Source organism: Salvelinus namaycush, chromosome 2 (genome assembly GCF_016432855.1).
Source record: "Salvelinus namaycush isolate Seneca chromosome 2, SaNama_1.0, whole genome shotgun sequence".
NCBI lineage: Eukaryota > Metazoa > Chordata > Actinopteri > Salmoniformes > Salmonidae > Salvelinus > Salvelinus namaycush.
Window position 1 is genome coordinate 15,635,597 of NC_052308.1, and position 25,682 is coordinate 15,661,278.

Sequence of the window (25,682 nt, forward strand, 5' to 3'; positions counted from 1 at the left end):
ATCATAGGGTCCAGTGAGTAGCTAGGCGAGCTGGAGACACGGCGATTCAGATAGCTAGCGGGCCGGGGCTAGCAGGCTAGCAGATGGGCCTTTGGGGGAAGTCACAACGGAAGAGCCTGTTGAAATCGCCTCGGACGGTTACGTCGGCAGACCAGTCGTGATGGATCGGCGGGGCTCCGTGTCGGCAGTAAAAGGGTCCAGGCCAATTGGCAAAATAGGTATTGTAGCCCAAGAATTGGCTGATGGACCTCCCGGCTGGGAGATGGGCCTAGCTCGAAGCTAGCTCCAGGCTAACTGGTGCTAGCTTCGGGACAGAGACGTTAGCCAGGAGTAGCCACTCGGATAGCAGCTAGCTAGCTGCAATGATCCGGTGTAAAGGTTTGGAGCTTGCGGTAGGAATCCGGAGATGTGGTAGAGAAAAGCAGTCCAATATGCTCTGGGTTGATATCGCGCTGGGCAGACTGGCAGGAATTGACCGGGGCTGAGGCTGGCTGATGTCCGACTTAACGGTGATGACCGCTAGCAGTGGCTAACTGACTATTAGCTAGTAGCTCGTTAGCTGGCTAGCTTCTGATGGGGGTTCCGGTTCTAAAGTGTAAAAAATAGCAGATTCGTTCCAGATTGGGTGAGGCAGGTTGCACGAGAGTATGTTCAGTCCGTTGATGGAAATTGAGATAAAAAAAAATATAAAAAATATATACGAAAATATATAAGAAGAAAAATATATATACATGGGACGGGACAAGACAAACAGACGTCCGACTGCTACGCCATCTTGGCGTTCAGTTTTCAGGCTTGTAAACTGTTGCTTTAATCACTTCCTGAAGTATGCCTATTCCTCCACTGAGACTCAAAAGTTCTGGTGGGACTGATGATGCTAATGACACTTTATTGTGACTGCTCTCCAAAGCTTTCCCACACTTTTCACATTGAGAGAGCTTCAAATAAACAAAAGTGTGCCTTGTTAAATGCTTATTGATCTCTACACAAGCAGCTCCCAACAAGCCCTTGGGAATAAAACTCATGAGTACAATATTTATCAATTAAGAAATAGACTAACACAATGTCATGTGTGCTCCCTCTCCAGCCTCTAAGTCACCAGGCTGCTCGTTATAGCGCACACCTGTCACCATCGTTACACGCACCTGCGCGTCATCACTCACCTGGACTCCATCACTTCCTTGATTACCTGCCCTATATATGTCACTCCCTTTGGTTCCTTCCCCGTTTCCTGTCTGTGTGTTGTTCGTGTATCTTGTTTGTATTATGTTTCAATAATTTATTAAAACACTCACTCCCTGAACTTGCTTCGCGACTCTTAGCGCACATCGTTACACACAAAGCTTTTTACTAGAGATGAATGTTGATGGAACATGCAGTACCAGTCAAAAGTTTGGACACACCTACTAGTTCAAGGGTTTTTCTTTATTTTACTATTTTCTACATTGTAGAATAATAGTGAAGACATCAACACTATGTAATAACACATATGGAATCATGTAGTAACCAAAAAAAGTGTTAAACAAATCAAAATATATTTGAGATTTGAGATTCTTCAAAGTAGGCACCCTTTGCCTTGATGACAGCTTTGCACACTCTTGGTATTGTGTGTAGATTGATGAGGGAAATATGATGGTAAATCACTTCTTAAATATATTGGATACAGACAGTGTACATTAGACAAATTATATATTGTCAGTGCCAACATTTCATAATGCAAATTTTGGCAATATATCATGTCTAATGTACACTGTCCATATATTACAATGGGCATTTGCCATCACAAATTGAACATGCAGTTAAAGGGCATAGACTAATAAAGTCCACAATTGGGAAACTGTACTGTACAAATACCATTCAAATGTGCTGTCCTTTGACTGTTTATGATAATTTTAAGCAATGAGATGGCTGACTTGATGGCTGTCCAATTGCAATGTGGTACATTGGCATTGGCCATATGATATATTGCAAGTTCACACTTCCCTGTTATGATATGAAATGGACCGTGTACTCTCATCATATTGATATCTGGAGGAGTATCAGTGGCCCTGCATGTGTGGCAAAAATCATTTTCGCAAATCGCATGCACGGAAGCATAGTTAGACAATAACCTGTAAACCACTGTGATCATAATGACACCAAACTGATACTGACACCAACTTGACTTTGTCCAACTCGTTTAAAGGCCATCGCATATGTCAGAGCCGGGCTGAAATTCATAGCGCCTTCTGTTTAAACCTTAAAAAATCTGAAAACACATATTTATGTTCGAGCTATGGGTCTGATTCTGACATTATTTGTAGATAGGCCGGTCCGACCGGCAAGCTAAATACCTACATCCAGGGCCGGTCGGCCAGATAGCTAGGTCTGAAAACTTTCCGAATGCACTGTAGCGCTCAGGCTGGCCGACCGACTGGCAGGACCTATCTATCTGGCCGGCTGGCTGGACCTAGCCCGACGAACAGTTCTTGTGCTGACTTTGAGCTAGCGAATGGAGGATCATAGAGAAGACTGCTGAGCCACTTCCAGAGCCTGAAGTCATCCTCTGATAAGAACTGGAGGGAGAGTGACCAACCTAAATTGAGCTCCCCAACCTAGCACAACATCAGTAAAGAGAAGAGTCCAGTTAACATCGCCCTCTGGAGGCCCTGGTAGAGTCTTACAGAGTGGAGTTCCACTCTGAGACAAACACAATGGACCATGTTGGTCTATTTTAATGTCATATTTGTCATGGACAGTAATGACAATAGGAAGATATATTCTCTATCTCCTTATTCAGGAGTTTTTTAAAGTCTTGCTGTGATTGAGATTGTTAATTTCAGTTGTACTCAAGAAGTTGTACTGCTAAATGGCATATATTATTATTATATTATTCTAAGACAATTGTCCATGAAAATTAGATTTTTGTTGTGTGATGGTATTATATAATTGACATCATAATAACCTTTATGTTTTGTGAAATATGTGTTGAATACGTTGATTATGTGTTTATTCAACTTTAACAGTCCTCTATGAGGACTTTTACCTAAAATTACCAATATTTTTGTGATTGTCTAATGATCTGTTTTAAGGTCAAAGCTTAGAGAATAAGCCATTGTTTCCACTACATTTGTGTATTGATAAAGATTTACATCATATTGAGCATCTTATATGAAGCATGTATCAGTTATCCATTTGATAATAATGGACCTAAACTACAGCATCATTATTCCTGTGAGGATGATTTACCTAAACTGGGTAGCCTATTATACCTGTAATCATCACTCTCTGTGATAAGCAATAACTGATCTGTTTTAAGATCCAACTTGTCAATTTTGCTTTATGATGTTTTGTGTGTAAATTATAATACATTACCTGAATGTGTCTATTGCAGATTGAAGAAAAACTTTCTCAAAACTCTTGTTTATTTTCAACAATCCAGTGTGTCTTTTGTAAAGACAGTAAATGTAGGCAATATCCCCATACATTTTAATACATTAAAAAACAATCAAATGAAATACTTTTTCTTATCTTTACTATGATAGTTTACATTTCAGTTCAATAATTGTGTAGGCGTAGGCCTAAACGTTAAATGCTTGCAAATGACCATTTTGTTATGAAGATATTCCCATCACATCAGCATGACATGCAGGAGGTTTATGATGAGATGATATTGCTTTTAGTTGCACATCAAATGTGTGCCGAATAGCTTCGTGTTTTACCAAATGTTCACCTATGTGTATGTATGTAGGTTTACAGAAAATATCACAGAAGACCAGAGATTACCTACCACATTATCACAGAAATCCAGGGCCATGTTCAGTTGCCAAACGTTATCGAACGTTGCAGATATAAATGCCATGAAAAGGACCAATGTAATTCATTGTTCTACATGTCTGAACGTTCCAAAACGTGGCGTCCTCCTGAACACCCTAGAGATTTTTCCATTGAGGGATTATTATTTTTTTGTACCTGAACGTCATTGCGCAACACAAGATGGCGGCGGAAAGTGAGAGAGTAGACAGGAGTAGTCACAGCATGGATAAAAGCATAACTCTTCCACCCAATGAGATCTTCAGGAATTTGGAAAATGCAAAGAGGTTCGCAATAGACATAGGTATACACTAAGTTAATATTTATATCGCTACTTGAATATATTAACTTGTCTTGTTACTTTGACAACACAGCAGGCACACGAGAGGCTAGCAAGCAACGACGTGTGGCTGGCTAGCTAAACTAGCTGATTTAAGTACTGTAGTTAGCTACCAGTAGCTGCGAAGTTACCTTCGCGCCACTGTTAGCTGGCTAATTAGCGTTTGTTTATGGGCTAGATAGCTACAGGTTTCTCAAATGGCTAACTAGCTAACTAAACCACCTAATTTGACCGCTGCGCCAGAGTGGCTGAGTTGTCAATAGTTGACTGATGGATTTATCTATCTCACGTGAGACTGCACAAACCCTTTTTTCCTCCCACAGGTGGCTCTCTGACGAAACTCGCCTATTACTCCACTGTTCAACACAAAGTAGCGAAAGTACGGTCATTCGACCATACTGCAAAGGTATGTGGTGTCAATAAACCTTGGAACACTGTCAGTAACAAACGTTAGGTCCAATGGAGCAGAGGACAAAGCTAAATAAGAGCTTGCGTCCAACGTGTAGTGTGCTATTTAAGCTATTTACTCGGCAACAATAACATCAAATGTCAGTGTTCAATTGAGGGGCTAAAGTGATTTGCTGCCCAAGTGCACTGCAATGCAGTGTTATTAGTGTTATTACAGTGTTTAAGCCTGGAGGACTCGTGCCAGAATAGTTGTTCTTATCTCTCAGCACACTGTACTGTTTAGTTTTAGGTCTCCAATGGGCCAACCTGATAAAGGTGTGTGAATGTAGTTACAGAAAAGTAAACTAACTAAGCTTGTGTTAATTGGAGAGTAGCCAATATGGGATTGCTTGAGTGTGGGGTTTGTGGTAGACATATAGGCCACTGATTCATGATGTTGGGCTTCAAAAGGTACCTTGGGACAGTGAATGTGTAGACTTACAAGTCTTACTGAGCCCACTCAGGTTGCCCTGGAGGTCTCAGGTCTGCAGTGTTGGTCTGGTTCCTTATCTGTGTGTCCCTCTTTACCAGGACACTGAGGATGACCCCCTCTATGAGATCTCAATGCAGGAGGAGATGTTGGCTCGCCTTCACTTCATCAAGTTTGAAAATGCCTACATTGAAACCTGCCTGGACTTTATCAAAGACCACCTGGTCAACACTGACACCAAAGTCATCAAAGCCACCGGTGGAGGGGCTCATAAGTTCAAAGATCTCATAGAGAAGAAACTGAAGCTCAGGTGAGAAAAGGAATATGTTGTTTTGAGGTATTTGGTTAAAATCTAAAACGGCTTTATTTTTAAAGACAGCTTGACCGGTATAAGGTTGAGCTTATTATAATGTAGCTGCTCTTCATGTTTTGACAAGGGTGGACAAGGAGGATGAAATGACATGCCTGATTAAGGGCTGCAACTTTGTGCTGAGGAACATCCCCCACGAGGCTTTTGTCTATGTCAAGCATGCAGACTCTGAGTTCCGCTTCCAGAACACTCACCCTGACATCTTCCCTTACCTGCTCATCAACATCGGCTCAGGGGTGTCAATCATCAAGGTACCAATGCCTGACACACATCTAGATCTGGTGTGACATGTGGCCTATGTACCAATTCATTCAACAAACAATATTTATTTCCAAACAGGTTGAATCAGAGGATACATTTGAGCGTGTTGGAGGAAGCTCCATAGGTGGGGGGACATTCTGGGGCCTTGGAGCTCTACTCACAAAAACAAAGGTAAAACTCCTCACCCCCATGCTGACACTTCAAGCAATAGGCTTTTTAAATAGTCAGGCTACTCAAAATGAACTGAAATGTATAGTCTTATTTTGTTGGTTCTTTCCTAATATCTTGCCAGTTGACATTACTGCAACTTTTATTTGTATTATCTGGAAGACTGCCCTCTGTACTTACAAGCTCTCGTTCTGAATAGGGTTCAGGGAATTTTCTGCTTGTTGGACGGGCAGTCTATGTCCAAACAGCAGGCCCATTATTAATGTGCACCTTGTGCTGGGGACAATAAATGGCCACTCTAAATTGTACAGTTCTGTCACACTACACAATGCCACAAATGTGTCAAGTTTTGAAGGAGCGTGCAATTGGCATGCTGACTGCAGGAATGTCCAGTAGAGCTGTTGCCAGAGAATTGAATGTTAGTTCCTCTACCATAAGCCTCATTCGTTTTAGAATTTGTCCGTACGTCCTCCCGGCCTCACAACCACAGACAACATGTTACCAGCCCAGGACCTCCACATCGGGCTTCTATACCTGTGTCTGAGACCAGCCACCTAGACAGCTGATGAAACTGTAGGCTTGCACAACCAAAACATTTCTGCACAAACTAAGGGAAGCTCATCTGTGTGCTCATCATCCTCACCAGGGTCTTGACCTGACTGCAGTTTGGCATCATAACTGACTTCAGTGAGCAAATTTTCACCTTTGATGGCCACTGGCATGATGAAATTCTCTTCACTGATGAATCACGGTTTCAACTGTACCAGGAAGATGGCAGACAGCGTGTATGGCGTTGTGTGGGCGAGCAGTTTGCTGACGTCAACGTTGTGAACAGAGTACCCCATGGTGGCGGTGGGGTTATGGTATGGGCAGGCATAAGCTACGGACAATGAACACAATTCCATTTTATTGATATCAATTTGAATGCACAGAGATACCGTAATGAGGGGTCCCGTGTGACTCAGTTGGTAGAGAGTGGCGCTTGCAATGCCAGTATTGTGGGTTCGATTCCCTCGGACTGGTACGGCGAAAAAGTGTGATGTTTTCACTCACTACTGTAAGTCGCTCTGGATAAGAGCGTCTGCTAAATTGCTAAAATCTAAATGTGTTGAGATGCTGAGACCCATTGTAGTGCCATTCATCCACCGCCATCACCTCATGTTTCAGCATGATTGTGCACGGCCCGTGTCGCAAGAATCTGTACGCAATTCCTGGAAGCTGAAAATGTCCCAGTTCAGCCAGGGTCTGTATACTCACCAGACATGTCACTCATTGAGCAAGTTTGGGATGCTCTGGATCGATGTGTATGACAGCATGTTCCAGTTCATGCTAATATCCAGCAACTTCGCGCAGCCATTGAAGAGTAGTGGGACAACATTCCGCAGGCCACAACCAACAGCCTGATCAACTCTATGTGAAAGAGATGTTACACTGCATGAGGCAAATGGTGGTCACTAGGGCATAAAATGAACACCTGCCAAGTGCGGGTAGATTTAGGTATTGGCGGGTAAGAACGTCTATTTCACCAGACACGTTGGCAGGTGGTCAATTTGCATGGCTCTACAGTGCGAGCATTACAATAAAGTAATAAAAAAGTATAATCTAATGTTTTTTGTCACGTGCGCCGAGTACAACAGATGTAGACCTTACCATGAAATGCGCTTAGTTACAAGCCCTTAACCAACAATGCCGCTCAATAAAAAGTTTAGAAAATATTTACTAAATTAAAGTAAAAAATAAAAAAAGATAACATTAACGAGGCCATATACAGGGGGTACCGGTACCAAGTCAATGTGCGGGGGCACAGGTAAGGGAAAGGGGGATGCCTAGTCAGTTGTACAACTGAATGCCTTCAACTGAAGAAAAAAAATCCGCATTTAACCCAACCCCTCTGAATCAGAGAGGTGTGGGGCTGCCTTAATCGACATCCAAGGCTTTGTCGCCTGGGGAACAGTGGGTTAACTGCCTTGCTCAGGGGCAGAACAACAGATTTTTACCATGTCAGCTCGGGGATTCGATCCAGTAACCTTTCGGTTACTGGCCAACGCCCTAACCACTAGCTGTGGAAATTTGTACTTGAAGGTAGGCAGGTGCAAGTGACTATGCATAGATGATTAACAGTGAGTAGCAGCAGTGTAAAAATAAAGGGGGTGTCAATGTAAATAGTCCGGGTGCCCATTTGATAAATTGTTCAGCAGTCTTATGTTAGTTAGAAAAATGCTGCGGTAGCTGTTTTCAAAGTATTTATGCTGTTTTGTTTCATAGCTGCTAATTGAACAAATAAGTATTCATCCTATATCCAACCACTGCCTGGCAGGGGAGCTGTGCGCACTGAGTGAAGTGCTGATACTGTAGATTTTTGGAGGTGCTGAGCACAGGCATAAAACTTGGTCAAATTTACTAAAGTCTACAAAGTGAGACTTTGTCCTTGTGTTTCTTGTCTATTTACATTGTTTTGTTCACAGGCTCAGTTTTTCAACGTTAGTTTGAGTCTGCTGCTTCAACTAATAGTCAGATCTCAGACAGACACATGTGACATGACTCCAGTGGCCCCGTTACCATGGTAATCTCTCTGCCTTAAACATTTGTCTCTGATATTTTGATTAAAAGACTGGTCACAAAAAATGTAATTAAATTTAACATACCACATTTCTTGTTTTAGGAACATTACAAAGCATGTGCATCAGATTTGTTTTTTATTTTAAAAATCTAGCTAGCTAGTAAAAAAATCTTGTACCTGCCACACTGGCTGGTGGACCAAAAAGTTAATGTTAGGCCCTGGGGGGTCACACCTGATAAGACGGGTTTTCTGATCAGTGGTTGTAGAGGGTGCAACAGGTAAGTGTCAGTTGGCTTTTTATAGCTGAGGAGAGTGGGGGGAGAGGGAGAGAGAAAAAACTATACACACACTTAAGTTCACACAGGACACCACATAAGACAGGAGAATTTCACCAGATAAGACAGACTGACCTTAGCCCCCCGGCACATATACTATTGTAGCATAGATACGGGAGGCTGAAACAGGGGAGGTCGGGGGACACTGGCCCTGTCCGACTATACCCCCAGACAGTGCAAACCAGGCAGGATATAACCCCACCCAGTTTGCCAAAGAACAGCCCCACACCACTAGAGAGATATCAACTTACTACCCTGAAACAAGGCTGAGTATAGCCCACGAAGATCTCCTCCACTACACAAGCCCGAGGGGGTGCAAAAACAGACAGGAATATCACGACAGTAACTCAACCCACTCGAGTCAAGTTTAGCGAAAAAGCCTCCTAGGGATGGCATGTAAGCCAGTGACTTCGCCCCAGTAATAGGGTCTGAGGCCGAGAATCCCAGAGGAGAGCCGGCCAGGCAGAGACAGTGATGGCCGTTCATCTTCGCACTCCTGGGCCAGATTACACTCAATCATAGAAACTACTGAAGAGATGAGTCTTCAGTAAAGACCATTCCATAAAAATTGAGCTCTATAGGAGAAAGCCCTGCCTCCAGCTGTTTGCTTATAACTTCTATTGATAGTAGGCAGCAGCATACCACCCTGCATACCACTGCTGGCTTGCTTCTGAAGCTAAGCAGGGTTGGTCCTGGTCAGGCCCTGGATGGGAGACCAGATGCTGCTGGAAGTGGTGTTGGAGGGCCAGTAGGAGGCACTCTTTCCTCTGGTCTAAACAAAGATCCCAATGCCCCAGGGCAGTGATTGGGGACACTGCTCTGTGTAGGGTGCCGTCTTTCGGATGGGACGTTAAATGGGTGTCCTGACTCTCTGAGGTCATTAAAGATCCCATGGCACTTATCGTAAGAGTAGGGGTGTTAACCCCGGTGTCCTGGCTAAATTCCCAATTTGGCCCTCAACCATCACGGTCACCTAATAATCCCCAGTTTACAATTGGCTCATTCATCCCCCTCCTCTCCCCTGTAACTATTCCCCAGGTCGTTGCTGCAAATGAGAATGTGTTCTCAGTCAACTTACCTGGTAAAATAACGGATAAATAAATACATAAAAATAAAAAATAGTAAGGAGGACTGCGTCTGGAGACCATAGCGTACGTGTAGGTATGTACGGCAGGACCAAATCGCAGAGCTAGGTAGGAGCAAGTCCATCTAATGCTTTGTAGGTTAGCAGTAAAACCTTGAAATCAGCCCTATCCTTAACAGAAGCCAGTGTAGAGAAGTTAGCCTTGGTGTAAATTATGATAAAATGTTTTGTTTCTAGTCAAGATTCTGGCAGCCGTATTTAGCACTAACTGAAGTGTATTCAGTGCTTTAGCCGTTGAGCATTGCCTTAGTCTAATCTAGATGTGACAAAAGCATGGATTAGTTTTTCTGCATCATTTTTGGACAAAAAGTTTCAGATTTTTGCAATGTTAGGAAGATGGAGGGGGGAAAGCTGCCCTTGAAATGTACTTGTTCCACTACATGACAAAAGTATGTGGACACCTGCTCGTCAAACATCTCATTCCAAAATGATGGGCATTAATATGGAGTTGGTCCCCCCCCCCTTGGTTGCTTTAACAGCCTCCACTTCTGGGAAGGGACTTGCTTCCGTTTAGCCACAAGCATTAGTGAGGTCAGGCACTGATGTTGGGCGATTAGGCCTGGCTCACAGTCTGGGTTTTCGATGGGGTTGAGGTCAGGGGGCTGCAGGCCAGTCAAGTTCATCCACACTGATCTCGACAAACCATTTCTGTATGGACCTCACTTTGTGCATGGGGGCATTGTCATGCTGAAACAGTAAAGGGCCTTCTCCAAAATGTTGCCACAAAATTGGAAGCACAAAATCATCTAGAATGTCATTGTATGCTGTAGCGTTAAGATGTCCCTTCACTGGAACTAAGGGGCCTTGCTCGAAACATGAAAAACAGCCCCGGACCATTATTCCTCCTCCAACAAACGTTTTACAGTTGGCACTATGTATTCGGACAGGTAGCTTTCTCCTGGCATCTGCCAAACCCGGAGTCGTCCGTCGGACTGGCAGATGGTGAAGCGTGATTCGTCACTCCAGAGAATGCGTTTCCATTGCTCCAGAGTCCATTTGTGGCGAGCTTTACACCACTCCAGCCGACGCTTGGCATTGTGCATGCTGATCTTAGGCTTATGTGCGGCTGCTCGGCCAAGGAAAACCATATTCATGACTTTCCCGATGAACAGTTCTTGCTTGTGCTGACGTTGCTTCCAGAGGCAGTTTGGAACTTGGTAGTGAGATTGCAACCTAGAACAGACTATTTTTACGCGCTATGCACCTCAGCACTTGGTGGTCCTGTTATGTGAGCTTGTGTGGCCTACCACTGCGGCTGAGACGTTGTTGCTTCTAGACATTTATACTTTACAATAACAGCACCTACAGTTGACCGGGCAGCTCTAGCAGGGCAGATATGTGATGAACTGATTTGTTGGAAAGTTGGCATCCTATGACGGTGCCATGCTGAAAGTCACTGAGCTCTTCAGTAAGGCCATTCTACTGCCAATGTTTGTCTATGGAGATTGCATGGCGGTGTGCTCGATTTTATACACCTGTCAGCAATGGGTGTGGCTGAAATAGCTGAATCCACTAATTGTTAGGGGTGTCCACATACTTTTGTGTATGTTCGTCAAAAGAGATCAGGGTCTAGAGTAACGCCGAGTTCCTAAACTTTTATTTGAAACGACTTTATAACCATCAAGATGAAATGTCAGATCAAACAGCAGATCTGTTTGTTTCTTAGGACCTAGAACTAGCATCTCTGTTTTGTCAGAGTTTTAAAATGTTGCCGCCATCCATTTCCTTATGTCTGAAACACATACTTCCAGGGTAGGTAATTTTGGTGCTTCACCATGTTTCATCGAAATGTACAGCTGTGTGTTGTCTGCATAGCAGTGAAAGTTGATATTGTGTTTCCGAATGACATCACCAAGAGGTAGAATATACACTACCGTTCAAAAGTTTGGGGTGACTTAGAAATGTCCTTGTTTTTGAAAGAAAATACCTCCCACTCCTCTTTCTATTCTGTTTACAACCAGTTTGCGCTGTTCGATGAAGGGAGTAGTACACAGTGTTGTACGAGATTTTCAGTTTCTTGGCAATTTCTCACATGGAATAGAAAGTCCTTTTGTTTCTGGCCATTTTTGAGCCTGTAATCGAACCCACAAATGCGGATGCTCCAGATACTCAACTAGTCTAAAGAAGACCAGTTTTATTGCTGCTTTAATCAGAACAACAGTTTTCAGCTGTGCTAACATAATTGCAAAAGGGTTTTCTAATGATCAATTAGCCTTCTAAAATGATTAACTTGGTGTAGCTAACACAACATGCCATTGGAACACGGGAGTGATGGTTGCTGATAATGGGCCTCTGTACGCCTGTAGATATTCCCAAAAAATCAGCTGTTTCCAGCTACAATAGTCATTTACAATGTTAACAATGTCTACACTCTACACTTTCTGAATCAATTTGATGTTATTTGAATAAACAAATTTGCTTTTCTTTCAAAAACGAGGACATTTACAAGTGACCCCAAACTTTTGAATGGTTTTGTGTGTGTGTGTGTATAGATAGTGAAATCGGAACCTTGAGGGACACCGAAACAACATATAATTGATTTGTCAGAGGACAAACCATCCACGGAGACAAGCTGATATCTTTCCGACAGATAAGATCTAAACCAGGCAAGAACTTGTCCGTGTAGACCAATTAGGGTTTCCAATCTCTCCAAAAGAGTGTGGTGATTGGTGTCAAAGGCGGCACTAAGGTCTAGGAACACGAGGACCGATGCAGAGCCTTGGTCTAACGCCATTAAACAATCATTTACTACCACCTTCAATTGGTCATGGACTCTACAAAGTGTTCAAAGCTTTCCAGAGATGCTGGCCCATGTTCACTCCAATGCTTCCCACAGTTGTCAAGTTGGCTTGATGTCCTTTTGAGTGGTGGACCATTCTTGATACACACGGGAAACTGTTGAGCATGAAAAACCCAGCAGCGTTGCAGTTCTTAACAAACCGGTGCGTCTGGCACCTACTACCATACCCCGTTCAAAGGAACTTACATTTGTTGTTTAACCTGTCTCCATCTACACTGATTTAACAAGTGACATCAATAAGGGATCATCGCATTCATCTGGTCAGTCTCTCATGGAAAGAGCAGGTGTTAATGTTTTTATACTCAGTGTAATACATACATTGCACGTTACCCTTATACTTCTCATATAGTCACATGCATAATACTTTACATTTTCCCTTATTCTGTCAGTGATGTACTAACACAGCTCAGCCTTATGGCGGATTAGGTATTTGAGGGACCCTATAGCCTCTGCCTGAGGGGAGGAGCTGATACTAAGAGTGCAGTACATGGGATGGATCTGAAATAATTTAGGATACTGTCTGACTGCATGGTAGAATGAGCATTCTTTTCTTTTTAAAATCTTTTTTACTCCTTTTTCTCCAAGTTTGTGGTATTCAATTGGTAATTAGTCTTGTCCCATTCGCTGCAACTCCCGTACGGACTCGGGAGAGGTGAAGGTCGAGAGCCATGTGTCCTCAAACACAACCCAGCCACTGCTTCTTGACACAATGCCTGATTTTAACCCGGAAGCCAGCCGCACCCGTGTTTCGGAGGAAAAACTGTGCACCTGGTGACTGTCAGCGTGCACTGAGTCCGGCACGCCACAGAAGTCGCTAGTGTGCGATGGGACAAGAACATCCCTGCCGGCCAAACCCCCCTCTAACCCGGACAACGCTGGGCCAATTGTGTGCCGCCCCATGGGTCGCGACAGAGCCTGGACTCAAACCAGGATCTCTAGTGGCACAGTTAGCACTGCGATGCAGTGCCTTAGATCCCTGCACCACTCGGGAGGACCCAGAGCATAATTTTCTGGTCAACTTCAAAAACCTTGAGTCTACGTAGGAAATGGAGGCGTTGTTGGACTCTGCAGCAGTCCCTTTACTTGGACAATATGCTGAGCTGGAAGGGCCATGTGTACACCCAGGTACTTGAACAAACTAACCTGTGCTATGGCATTGTGGACAACCACAGGCACGTGGTCACCGACAGATTTAGGGTGAAACACCATTGGGGTCAAACACCAATTTGTATTGTTTGAATATCTGACCTGTACGCAGTAGTATCAGCATCTTTAGACATCAGAAAACAAGACAATATATTTATCAGGATTACTGCTAGTTCATTCATTTGTGTACAGAGTGAATAAGATGGGTGAACTCACACAACCCAGCGGGGCCCCCATGCTAATGTCTATAGCCTCAGAGAGGGTACTGTTAACTAATCTGTTGAGTACTGCTAGTCATGAATGAGTGGTACCACCTTATGGTATAGGGGTTAAAACCCATCTGCTTTAACTTGCTGATTAGGACATGTGGCTGTATTGTGTTAAACGCTTAACTTAAATCAATAAATGGCAGTCTAGCACAGGCCTTGGGGTTTTCCAGATTCTTAACAATGAGATGCACTATGGTGTTGATTGCATCATCAGTCCTGCAACTTTTCTTATAGGCAGATTGATACAGATCTTTTCAGAACTTCATTATGATGGTCAGACCAACAGGTCTATAGTCATTATTTTCTTTTGGGGACTGGAGTGATGATGGCCTTTTTCCACAGAGATGGGATGGTATGGGAGTCTATAGACCTCTGAAAGATAGGGCACCAAGTCGGAGTAAATTCCTCTGCACATGTTTTTAGAAGAAAAGCAGAGATGCCATCAGGACCTGTTGCCTTATTCATACAGGTGTGCTTGAAGACTAGTGACAACTATAAGGTTGATTTCCAACCTATGGCTCCATTGATATTGATGATTGTGTTCAATCACATTATCACACGCGACAGAGAAGTCATGTACAGTGCATTCAGACCCATTGACTTTTTTCACATTTTGTTACATTACAGCCTTATTCTAAAATGTATTTTAAAAAATGTATCAATCTACACACAATACCCCATAATGACAAAGAAAAACAGGTTCATAGAACTTTTAGCACATTTACATATGTATTTTGACCTTTTACTCAGTACTTTGTTGACACACTTTTGACAGCGATTACAGCCTCGAGTCTTCTTGCGTATGACACGACAAGCTTGGCACTTGAATTTGGGGAGTTTCTCCCATTCTTCTCTGTAGATCCTCTCAAGCTCTGTCAGGTTGGATGGGGAGCGTCGCTCCACAGCTTTTTTCAGTTCTCTTCAGAGATGTTCGATAAGGGTTCATGTCCGGGCTCTGGTTGGGCCACTTAAGGGCATTCAGAGACTTGTCCTGAAGCCATGCCTGTGTTGTCTTGGCTGTGTGCTTAGGGTAGTTGTCCTGTTGGAAGGTGAACCTTTGCTCCCATCTGAGGTCCTGAGCAGGTTTTCATCAAGGATCTCTCCTGTACTTTTCTTCGTTCATCTTTCCTTCAATCCTGACTAGTCTCCCATTCCCTGCTGCTAAAAAACATCCCCAACCTGGCACCAACAACCTGGTGCCAGGTTTCCTCCAGACGTGACGCTTGGCATTCAGGCCAAACAGTTCAATCTTGTTTTCATCAGACTAGAGAATCTTGTTTCTCATGGTCTGAGAGTCCTTTTAGGTGCTAAGCAGGCTGTCATGCCTTTTACTGAGGAGTGGCCTCCGTCTTGCCACGCTACCATGAAGGCTTGATTGGTGGAGTGCTGCAGAGATGGTTCTGCCATCTCCACAGAGGAACTCTGGAGTGACCATTGGATTCTTGAACACCTCGCTGACCATGGCCCTTCTCCCCTGATTGCGCAGTTTGTCTGGGTGGCCAGCTCTAGGAAGAGTCTTGGTGGGTCCAAAATTCTTCCATTTAAGAATGATGGAGGCCACTGTTCTGTGCCTCAACACAATCCTGTCTCGGAGCTCTACGGTCAATTGCTTCAACCTCATGGCTTGGTTTTTGCTCTGACATGCACTGTCAACTGTGGGAACTTATATAGACAGGTGTGTGCCTTTTCAAATCATGTTTAATCAATTTCATTTACCACAGGTTGACTCCAATCACGTTGTAGAAACTTCTCAAGGATGATCAATGGAAACAGGATGCATCTGAGCTCAATTTTGAGTCTCATAGCAAAGGGTCTGAATTCTCATGTAAATAAGATTATTCTGTAATTTTTTTTATATAAATAAATTTGCTAACATTTCGAAATACTGTTTTCGCTTTGTCGTTATGGGGTATTGTGTGTAGATTGATGAGGAAAATTTAATCAATTTTAGAAATGCAAAGTAACGTAACAAAATGTGGAAAAAGTCAAGTGATCTGAATACTTCCCGAATGCACTGTACATACAATCTTGCATAAAAAAAAACATTTAATTGGCTTTGGTCAGCTAATCTGGTGTGTGCAAGTATTTATTTTGCAGGGTTCATGTCAGTGATTGTGTCAACAGAAGGGCCAACAGGAGGGTCTCTTAAACTTTCAGTTGGCAACTGCACCAATGGCCACGCCAACCACCTAAGCCCCATTTTGATCCAGAAAAAAACATGGATTTTACAAAATAGCTTGGCTATCTGGGTTAAAGTGCTGTTTTTAAAACTACTGTACTCCCATGTCTTCCTGCTCTCACCTAGAGATTTGATGAACTACTTCAGTTGGCTTCGAAGGGGCAGCACACAAGTGTTGACATGCTAGTCAAAGACATCTACGGGGGATCTTATGGGTCCTTGGGCTTGACTGGGGACCTTATTGCAAGCAGCTTTGGAAAATCTGCTACTGCTGACAAAGGTAAAGAGAGAACAGAGCCCTTGCAGTATGTTTATTCTTTGGCCCCATAACCTGTTTTTCATTGCACTGTCTTCAGGAGCGGACTCCCTGGCATGCAATCTACCTGTGGGAGGACCTATAGGAGGACAGGCTCATTGTAATTGCTGAAATGGAACGGAGTTAACATATGTTTGATACGTTCCATTCCAGCCATTACAATGATCCCGTCCTCCTATAGCTCCTCACACCAGCCTCCACTGCCATATACTGTAATGTAGGTTACATTCCTGTTTAGCACTAACAGATTGACTTCTTACCCAGTTACTGTGCTAGGCTGTGTGGTTACTGTTACTGTTGAGAAATAGACGAGGCAGACGGCCATGGAGGCAAAGCAAGCAACTCATTCACTCACTCTATTAGATCGTTAATGTTTTTAATGTAATGCCAATAATACCTGAAACAAACGGTCAATACATAAACCAACACTGTACTTACTTCAATGGGACCTTTGCTTGTTGTCTAGAGTGACTCCATGTTTCTGGATCTTCACTTGGCTGTATGCTGACATACTTTTACTTTTGTTTCCTCCTGAATTAGAGTTCTCTAAAGAAGATATGGCTAAGAGCCTGCTCCATATGATCAGCAATGACATTGGGCAGCTGGCCTGCCTTTATGCCCGGCTCCACAACTTGACCAGGGTCTACTTTGGGGGTTTCTTCATCCGAGGACACCCTGTCACTATGCACACCATCACTTACAGTATCAACTTCTTCACCAAGGCAAGCCCCCCCCAATGTACCTCCTAAACAAGCATTTCTTTCTCAATCCAGGTTTTGCTCTCAGGTACATTTGATTGAGCTCTAGATTTAGCCCTGAAATAGCTTGATCTGATGTCAGCTGACTAAAACCAGGGATATGTCCCTTGGGCCTGGTTCAGAGCTTGAAAACCAGCAATCAAATCTGCCTTGCTGTATTTACACAGTAGCATGGAAATGTACCCTTTTTCCTTAATTCAATGTATTCAGAATGTCTTTGGGTTCTGTTACGCAGCAGGTAGACTCCAGTCACCTCACAGGTAAATTATTTACATTTTCAGATGGAGACATTTGTGTGGGCAGTTAGAAAAAACAAAAACATTGTTATGACAGGTTTGATTATATTGTCCCCATAGGCTACTTTTACATGATACAACCTGCAAGTGTAATGAGAGTTGGAAATGGTTCCTTCTGACTGGATATGTATATATATTTTTTTTTTGCAGGGTGAAGTCCAGGCGCTGTTCCTGAGACATGAAGGCTATCTGGGAACTATTGGTGCCTTTCTCAAGGGAGCAGAGGAAGACAGTAAGTCGATGTTTTCCTCTATGGAATTTCTTCATGACAGAAAGTGGCACTGGCAGTCATGCCTTATTACACTCTTGGTTTGGTATGCATTTTCCTGTTGATGAGAAGTTCTTTCTTTTGAGTCGTTTTCACTGGTATTATAATTGTCACTTTATCTAGATCCTAACCAGTACAGTTGGGGGGAGAACTATGCTGGGAGCTCTGGCCTGATGAGTACCTCTCCAGACCTGAACCCCATGCAACGTGCACGCAGTGGAACAGTAAGTCCTTTGGAGAAGAAAATAAGACAATACCTTAAGGTCAGCTTTGGACCACTAGGGTGTGCTCATAACCCACTTGTTGCCATTTAATTTTGGTGACATTTCATTAACCATTTTAGCAATTCCCCCCCACCACCCTTTTATCTGATTTCTGAGATAATTGTAGATTTGATATTTTCTGTGGAAATGTCACCACTGCTGTCCTTTTTAAAATCCACAGGCCTGGTGTGACAACAACCTTCATTGATAATTTCATCTAACATTTGATTGTTTTCTTTTCTTCATATCCACCATATCTTACATCTGTTTACCTACTGTAACCCTTTCCTCAGTTTCCCGTAAGTACTTCCATGCTCTGTGTGTAGTGGTTTGATTAGGGCTACATATTTCCTCATGCTTCTGGCTTTGTAGCTCTACACCTGCCCTAACATTCACATTGGGTTAAATAAGGTTTCAGAGAGACAATTGTTGCATTAACTGCCAAATGCCAGCCTTTTCCTTTCACATTGCATTGTTTAACAGCGTTTGAAGTGTTGCTTTTAGCAGTCACTGTTTTGAATTGTGTTGTGATGTGTTATAACCAACCTTAAAGTCACCTGTGACACTGGAGAATAGTAATCAGGTCTGTTCACCTCAGACATTGAACTTAAAAGCATACTCAAGGCACTGACTGGTGTGAGGAGTCCGTATAGGGTACATCTAAACTTTGATACTTTGATGTGTGTGTTGACTGCACTGACAGTGTACTTGTCCCTGAGTGATATGGAGCTTGACACATGCTATTGTCAGCTCACTGACCACTAGGTGGCGTATTGAAAACGGATATATTGGCATTTTTTGTGACGTTTAAAGGAGTCTGGTCGCTTCGGTTTCACTTTGATGTGTGCATGAGTGCATTAGCCCAGCACTATTTGCAGTGCTTAGTGTGTCTCTTGTTCGGCTCCAGTTTGACATGTTGGAGATGGATCGTCTGGAGAGGCAGCTCGTGAACCTGCCCCTGCTGCAGGACCCGTCCTCCTACATCCCAGACACAGTGGACCTCTCAGAGGATGCCCTTGCACGGGAGTACTGGCTCTACTGCTTTGAGGAGGCCCTGGATGGGGTAAGAGGCAGAGCATCTTCTACTGGTCTATTCATCAATACACACACATTGCATTCATTGACACAGCGAGTCCTCAACCTGGTTGCTTTTAAAATTGCCGACCTGGGTGATGTGCTTTGAACAGGTGGTAAAAAGAGCTGTGGCCAGCCAGCCTGATCTTCCAGAGGCTGCTGAACGAGCGGAGAAGTTCCGGCACAAGTACCTGCACAAGCTGCAGACCCTCCGCCACCAGCCTTTGTAAGGGGAGCCACAGCTGCAGATCCTTTTTAAAGGCTGTTAGACGACTAGAGCTGTTTCTTGATCACTTATGTAGATGCGTATCTCCGAATGCCTCCCAAGTAGTGGATGAGATTGACTCTTGTACATGATGAAGTCTCACTGTTTCCTGTGCAATCTGTATGTGTTTCTGTCTGCTAATGTAGAGTACTTCTCTTCTCACCTGTAGTGCTTATGGATCCCTTACTGTCAGAAGTCTTTTAGACACAAGAGAACACTGTTTAAACGAGTTCAACTTCCCTGACCCCTACTCGAAGGTTTGACTGGATTCTATAGCACTCTTTTTCTCTGTTCACTGTTCCCAATACATGCTCCAGTGCTTCTCTTTTTCTGGGCATCTAATGATGAAGCTAACACGTGTGGTCTTGGGTGCATTTTAATGTCATTTCATGTCCACTTGCCTTGATTAGTGTCTGTCATTATATGATTTGCTAATGTGGTAGATTAGCTGTGAGAAGTGGGAGGAGGCTTCTGTCTCAGTTTTGTCTTCATCTTCCACAGATCAAGCAGAGGGAGAATGACATGGCCCTCAAGTACTTCCAGAAGGCAGTCAAGTCCCTGGAGGAGCTGAGCTGGGAGCAGAGGCAGTTTGCCCTGGTCAGGGGCCTCCTGGCTGGGAACGTCTTTGACTGGGGAGCCAAGGCTGTTTCAGAGTGAGTCTTAATGAGTCTGCACTCCTTAATTTGGGACTATGGAGGATTATTATGACAAATTCTGGCTATAATATATATATGTATATTCTTGAGAATTATATGGCAATTTTGAATGAACAGACTGTCGCTCACGTTTTCTCTTAGTGTTCTGGAGTCTAATCCGGAGTTTGGCTTTGAACAGGCGAAACGACAATTGGAAGGTATTGACTGGGAAAACATTGTTGACTGGGAAAACATTTGGATATTTAAATGGATCCTGCATTTTATATTGCTGGTGTAACCTATGTAGGCTACATAATGACAGTCCTGCTTTCTCCATAGAGCGGCCGTGGCTTGTCGACACCTATGACCAATGGTTCGAGAGACTGAAGGTAAGAATTTACACTGTTTCCTGAAGTTAGTGTTTTAAATTTTGATTATATTAGCTGTATTCTTGTTATGGGCCACATCCTAACTTAAGCTCCACAGAAGTTCTGTGCCTAGATCTCAATTTAGGATTTGTCCCAAAGATGTGTATGACTTGATGCTGTGGAACAGTAATTGAATACCATGCCTACTGGCTTTCTTTTGCAGGGCCCACCTCATAAGTGTGCATTATTTTTCGTAGATAATAGTGGAATAGACATCATACTGGGAGTCTTCCCATTTGTCAGAGAGCTTCTCTGCAGGGGAACAGAGGTAAGGAACCACACTGTCCACCCGCTAATATCTTGAAACGCTGTCACCTTCACCACCCCTTCAAATACACACAGGGTTTAATAAAACAAGATGACTGAAGCAAGATTTACTTTTTTCCACTTTATGATGTTTTTGGGCCTTTGACACCCTGCATTTGCTGTTTTCCAGGTAGTCCTTGCCAGCAACTCAAGCCCAGCTCTGAATGATGTGACAAACAATGAGCTGCAGATCTTGACTGAAAGAATAGCTGCAATGGATCCAGTCATACAGTGAGTCTTTAAGTCTTATCACTGCATTTGTGACTGGATAATGGATACAGTGGTCCTTTCCCACCATTTTCAATGTCATTTAATTTGTTTTTCAGGTCTGCTGTGAAGGAGGACAGGTTGACGTTAGTCCAGAGTGGCTCCAGCTCTCCGTGCTTAGACTTAAGGTTTGTTTTATTTCCTATGTATGAATTCTATTTCAACGTTACATACCTGTGTTAACTATGTTTAAAAACAAACTTACTGCAGGAATGTCCACCAGAGCTGTTGCCAGATAATTTAATGTTAATTTCTGTACCATAAGCCACCTTCAACGTCGTTTTAGAGAATTTGGCAGTACGTCCAACCGGCCTCACAACCGCAGACCACATGTAACCAAGCCAGCATAGACCTCCACATACGGCTTCTTTTTCACCTGCGGGACTGTCTGAGACAAGCCACCCAGACAGCTGATGAAACTGAGTTTGCACAGCCGAACAATTTCTGCACAAACTGTCAGAAACCGTCTCAGAGAAGCTCATCTGAGTGCTCGTTGTCCTCACCAGGGTCTTGACCTGACTCCAGTTTCAGTGTTGGTACTGACTTCAGTGGGCAAAGGCTTAACTTCGATGGCCACTGGAGAAGTGTGCTCTTCACGGATGTGTTCCGATTTCAAGAGTACCGGGCATATGGCGTTGTGTGGGTGAGTGGTTTGCTGATGTCGACGTTATGAACAGAGTGCACAATGGTGGGGGTGGGGTTATGGTATGGACATGTACCAAAGCTGAAGAACATGCGCACATCCAGGTACTTTCCGCAGGTGCTGGAGATTAGGCAAACTCATGGAAACCAGAAAGGAAAACGCCGCACACTGCTGCTCATGCTTCCAGGTGGTATTTATTAACAACGTTTCGACCCGTAGGTCTTCATCAGACATCCATATCCCAGGTGGGGGTGGAAGGTCCTATATATAGGGGCAGTACTCAGTGACATCACTTCCTGAAACAGGAGGTAATTCTTTTTATATTTATTACGTAGTTTCACAATATTAACATTCAATGGATCAAAATATGATCATACACAGGGAATGTGATCAATATTTACAGTAATATACATACAATATTCAATTAGGATTAAAAAAAAAACTATTTAGACATATTGAAACTATAAAAACGGTTTCAAGTCAAACTCCTCATTAAGGCCAAGAGGAGAGTGTTGAGCTTGTGGATCCAGAAAGATTCCCTTTGAAGAAGTTTCCTCTCAATGTCCCCTCCCCTGCGTGACTTCTTGACCATTTATATTCCAATGTATCTCAGAGAGCTAATAGGATGCCCAGCTTGTACAAAATGATCAGCAACCAGATTTTTTGTCTCACATGTCCGTATATTGCTGCAGTGCTCACTGATCCGTGTCTTAAGGCTTGTACGGGGATTCCCTATGTAAGACAGACCACAAGGACATTTCAACATGTAAATAACATTGGTGGACATGCAGGTAAACAGGCCCTTGATCTTAAGTATTTGTCCTGTACGAGGGTGGGTAAATTAGTTGCCTTTGTACGTAAAGCTGCATTGAGCATATCGGCCACATTTGTAATTACCCTCTGGAACCTTGTCCAAAAGAGTTTCCTTTTTCTCTGGTGGGTAATCAGATTTAATCACTATCTCATGTTTGGGGGTCTTTTAAGGGGATATTTCAAAATGGATTTCAATTGTGGGTCAGTATCAATAATGTACCAGTTCTTATGGTATGGGCAGGCATAAGCTACGGACTACAAACACAATTGCATTTTATCGATTCCGGTTCTAATGCACAGAGATTCTGTGACGAAATCCTGCTATTGTCATGTCATAAATGTTTCGGCATGAAAATGCACTGCCCCATCTCACATCCCATCTCACAAGGATCCGTACACAATTCCAGAAGCTGAAAATGTCCCCGTTTTTCCATGGATTGCATACTCATCAGACATGTCACCTATTGAGCATGTTTGGGATGCTTTGGATTGACGTGTACGACAGCGCGTTCCAGTTCCCTCCTATATCCAGCAACTTCGCGCAGCCATTGAAGAGGAGTGGGACAACAGGCCACAATCAACAGCCTGATCAACTCTATGCAAAGGAGATGTCGTGCTGCATGAGGCAAATGGTGGTCACATCAGATACTGACTGGTTTTCTGATCCACTCCCCTACCTTTTTTAAGGTGTTTGTGGCCAACAGATGCATATCTGTATTCCCAGTCATGTGAAATCCATGTGAAATTAGGGCCTAATGAATGTATTTCAATTGACTGATTTCCTTATGAACTGTAACTCAGTAAAATCTGTGAAATTGTTGGATGTTACATGTATATTTTTGTTCAGTGTAGATACTAAGTGATTTCTAATATACATGTTTAAGGTTATTCCTGTAAATATGATAATTTCTCTCCCCTCAGCCGTTTGGACAAGGTGTTGGCTGGGGTTGTGCGGGAACGCCACACAGACCTGGTGATCATCGAGGGCATGGGCCGGGCCATCCACACCAACTACTACGCCTTGTTGAGCTGCGAGAGCCTCAAGATGGCAGTCATCAAGAACTCCTGGCTGGCTGACCGACTGGGAGGCAAGCTCTTCAGTGTGGTCTTCAAGTACGAGATGCCACCAAACAAAAAACCCACCACCCTGGATCATGTTCCTGTGATGCCGTCATGATCTCATCACTCTTTTTGAAGTCTGATTATGGGACAGGTTGAACTGTTTCAAGTACAAGTTGGAGAGGTCCAGCTAGCTGTAATGGGGTTGATTTCACCGACTCATGATGATTGATATGCAGATTGTACAGGGAGGAGTTTTTAAGATCAGTTTCAGTGGGCTTGGATTGATTTGAAAACTTGGCAGCCTATTTTAGCAAGGATGTCAAAACAGGGTAGAGTATAACATCGCTTAGTAACAATGTTTAAATGTCTTCCTTTTTTGAATATACAACCGTACTTTGCACCATCTTGTGTTCTTGCAGATCACTGCCAAAATTCTAGTTATGGTATCAGAACAGACAAACTTGTCAGTGGTAGAGGTGTCCTCTTTGCAGATTGACTGTCAATGCAAGTGAGATCCTCTACTAACTGCATTTATAGACAGGTTATTAGTACCCTGTTGTTTACTCACAGCATCCCAATGGTTACCATGACAACATTCACCCTTTCAGTGGTGAAGAGATGCTTTGCGAGTGCTGTGCTACCAGGGTAATTATAGCAATCTGTGGTGACGCTTCACAAATATATGGTAGATGTGCCTTGAGGTGGGAGTGATAAAAAAGCATAGCTTGTTCAAAATGCAACCAACCTGGTTTAATTTCTATTGCAGGAGAAACATGGATTTTTGTTACCAGGGGCTACATGAAAGTGGCTTTTCTATGGGTTTGTGTTCTGTCTTCCTTTCGAATCCCAAGATTTTCCTCCTTTCATCACTGCCACTAGGTCAATTGAGATTATTCACTTAATTGTGACGATAATTGCCTGAGAAGCTAAAATGTTACAGGGAATTTTGGGCACTTTATTGAGGGGTTAAAAAATGTAATTACAGAAGGTGGCAGTGTTTTCATTTGAACATGAGCTCCTAACAACCAAATTAATGATTTGGATGTTCTGAGTTGTCAATCAAAGTTTATTTAAGGTAATTTTATAGCAAATGTTTAAGCTATCTTTTTATCAATAACATTATGTTGGCAGCCTTTGTAAATTCAAGGAGTTTGTTTGGGTTGAGATATTGCTGTCCAAATGTTTCCATGACTTTATTTGCTTAACCTGTGGATTGATATTGTGTGTTATCATTTGTAAATACATGTGAAATAAGTGTAAATATAATTAATTTGCATTACTTGAGTTCATGAGGACATTTAGGGAAATTATTGTTCTCTTTACAATCACTTGTAATTAAATGTGAATTTATTTTAAAGTAATGCAATTTCTCTTTTGTGTTTCTTGATTTTTGGAGGGTGGTACTTATGGAATTTTAGGGAGTTGAGAGGAGTGGGTAACTGTTAGGATGCGAGGGAGTACAACGCACTGCTCTAGAATCATCAAAGCGTTTTTAGTGCCGGTGGCGCAATGTGAGAATGGAGTGCTGGTGTGTGTGGCACAGTAGTTGCTCGCTGGGGAGTCATACGCTTATAATGCACCGTGCCAAGCAGGGGGTCCTCCACGACATGCTGTGCCTCAACTTCTTCATTACCCCCTACTGCCACATGAACGGATGCCGGTTCTTAAATTCTACAATATTCTTACACAAGAAGAAACCCAATTCTGTATAGTTTCATTTTTCCTGCGAAATGATTTATTGATGTACACTTGTGTACACACTTTGCGTACTACTTGTTTCAATGTTCAGTTCCCATTGCATGTAGGAAACTTTGATATAATTCACGAAGGTGATAATTGTGATCAAAGAAGGATTACATTTCGACAGTTTCTCACTTTACCGGCCAACACTGGCGAAAAATTGATGAATCCTATCGCAATCTCAAGAAACCTATTCTCATGCGCCTCACCTATGGGACAAACGCTGACATAAATCCCCACATGAACGCGCATACGGTTACGCGTTTCCAGCCGGTGACTCTTCAAAAACCAGATAGAATCCCAACGA

General features: G+C 43.1%; 1 protein-coding gene across 1 annotated transcript; it reads left to right on the forward strand.

Moving 5' to 3' along the window:
• The first annotated feature begins 3,950 nt into the window (after positions 1-3,950).
• Positions 3,951-24,996, forward strand: pank4 (pantothenate kinase 4 (inactive)). Its single transcript, XM_039008423.1, has 19 exons — positions 3,951-4,096; positions 4,456-4,538; positions 5,111-5,319; positions 5,447-5,630; positions 5,719-5,811; positions 16,368-16,521; positions 17,098-17,279; positions 17,762-17,843; positions 18,003-18,103; positions 19,050-19,205; positions 19,330-19,442; positions 19,651-19,738; positions 19,983-20,134; positions 20,279-20,334; positions 20,456-20,505; positions 20,708-20,812; positions 20,981-21,081; positions 21,177-21,245; positions 23,495-24,996. Exons 1-19 carry the CDS (start codon positions 3,976-3,978, stop codon positions 23,748-23,750), a joined length of 2,355 nt encoding a protein of 784 aa, XP_038864351.1. The 5' UTR covers positions 3,951-3,975; the 3' UTR covers positions 23,751-24,996.
• Positions 24,997-25,682: the final 686 nt, after the last annotated feature.

Coding starts and splice junctions, on each gene's coding strand:
- pank4 (XM_039008423.1), top strand. CDS start 3,976: ATGGCGGCGGAAAGTGAGAGAGTAGACAGGAGTAGTCACAGCATGGAT. Junction 5,320..5,446: donor GAGAAGAAACTGAAGCTCAG/GTGAGAAAAGGA, acceptor TGTTTTGACAAG/GGTGGACAAGGAGGATGAAA. Junction 5,631..5,718: donor CAGGGGTGTCAATCATCAAG/GTACCAATGCCT, acceptor ATTTCCAAACAG/GTTGAATCAGAGGATACATT.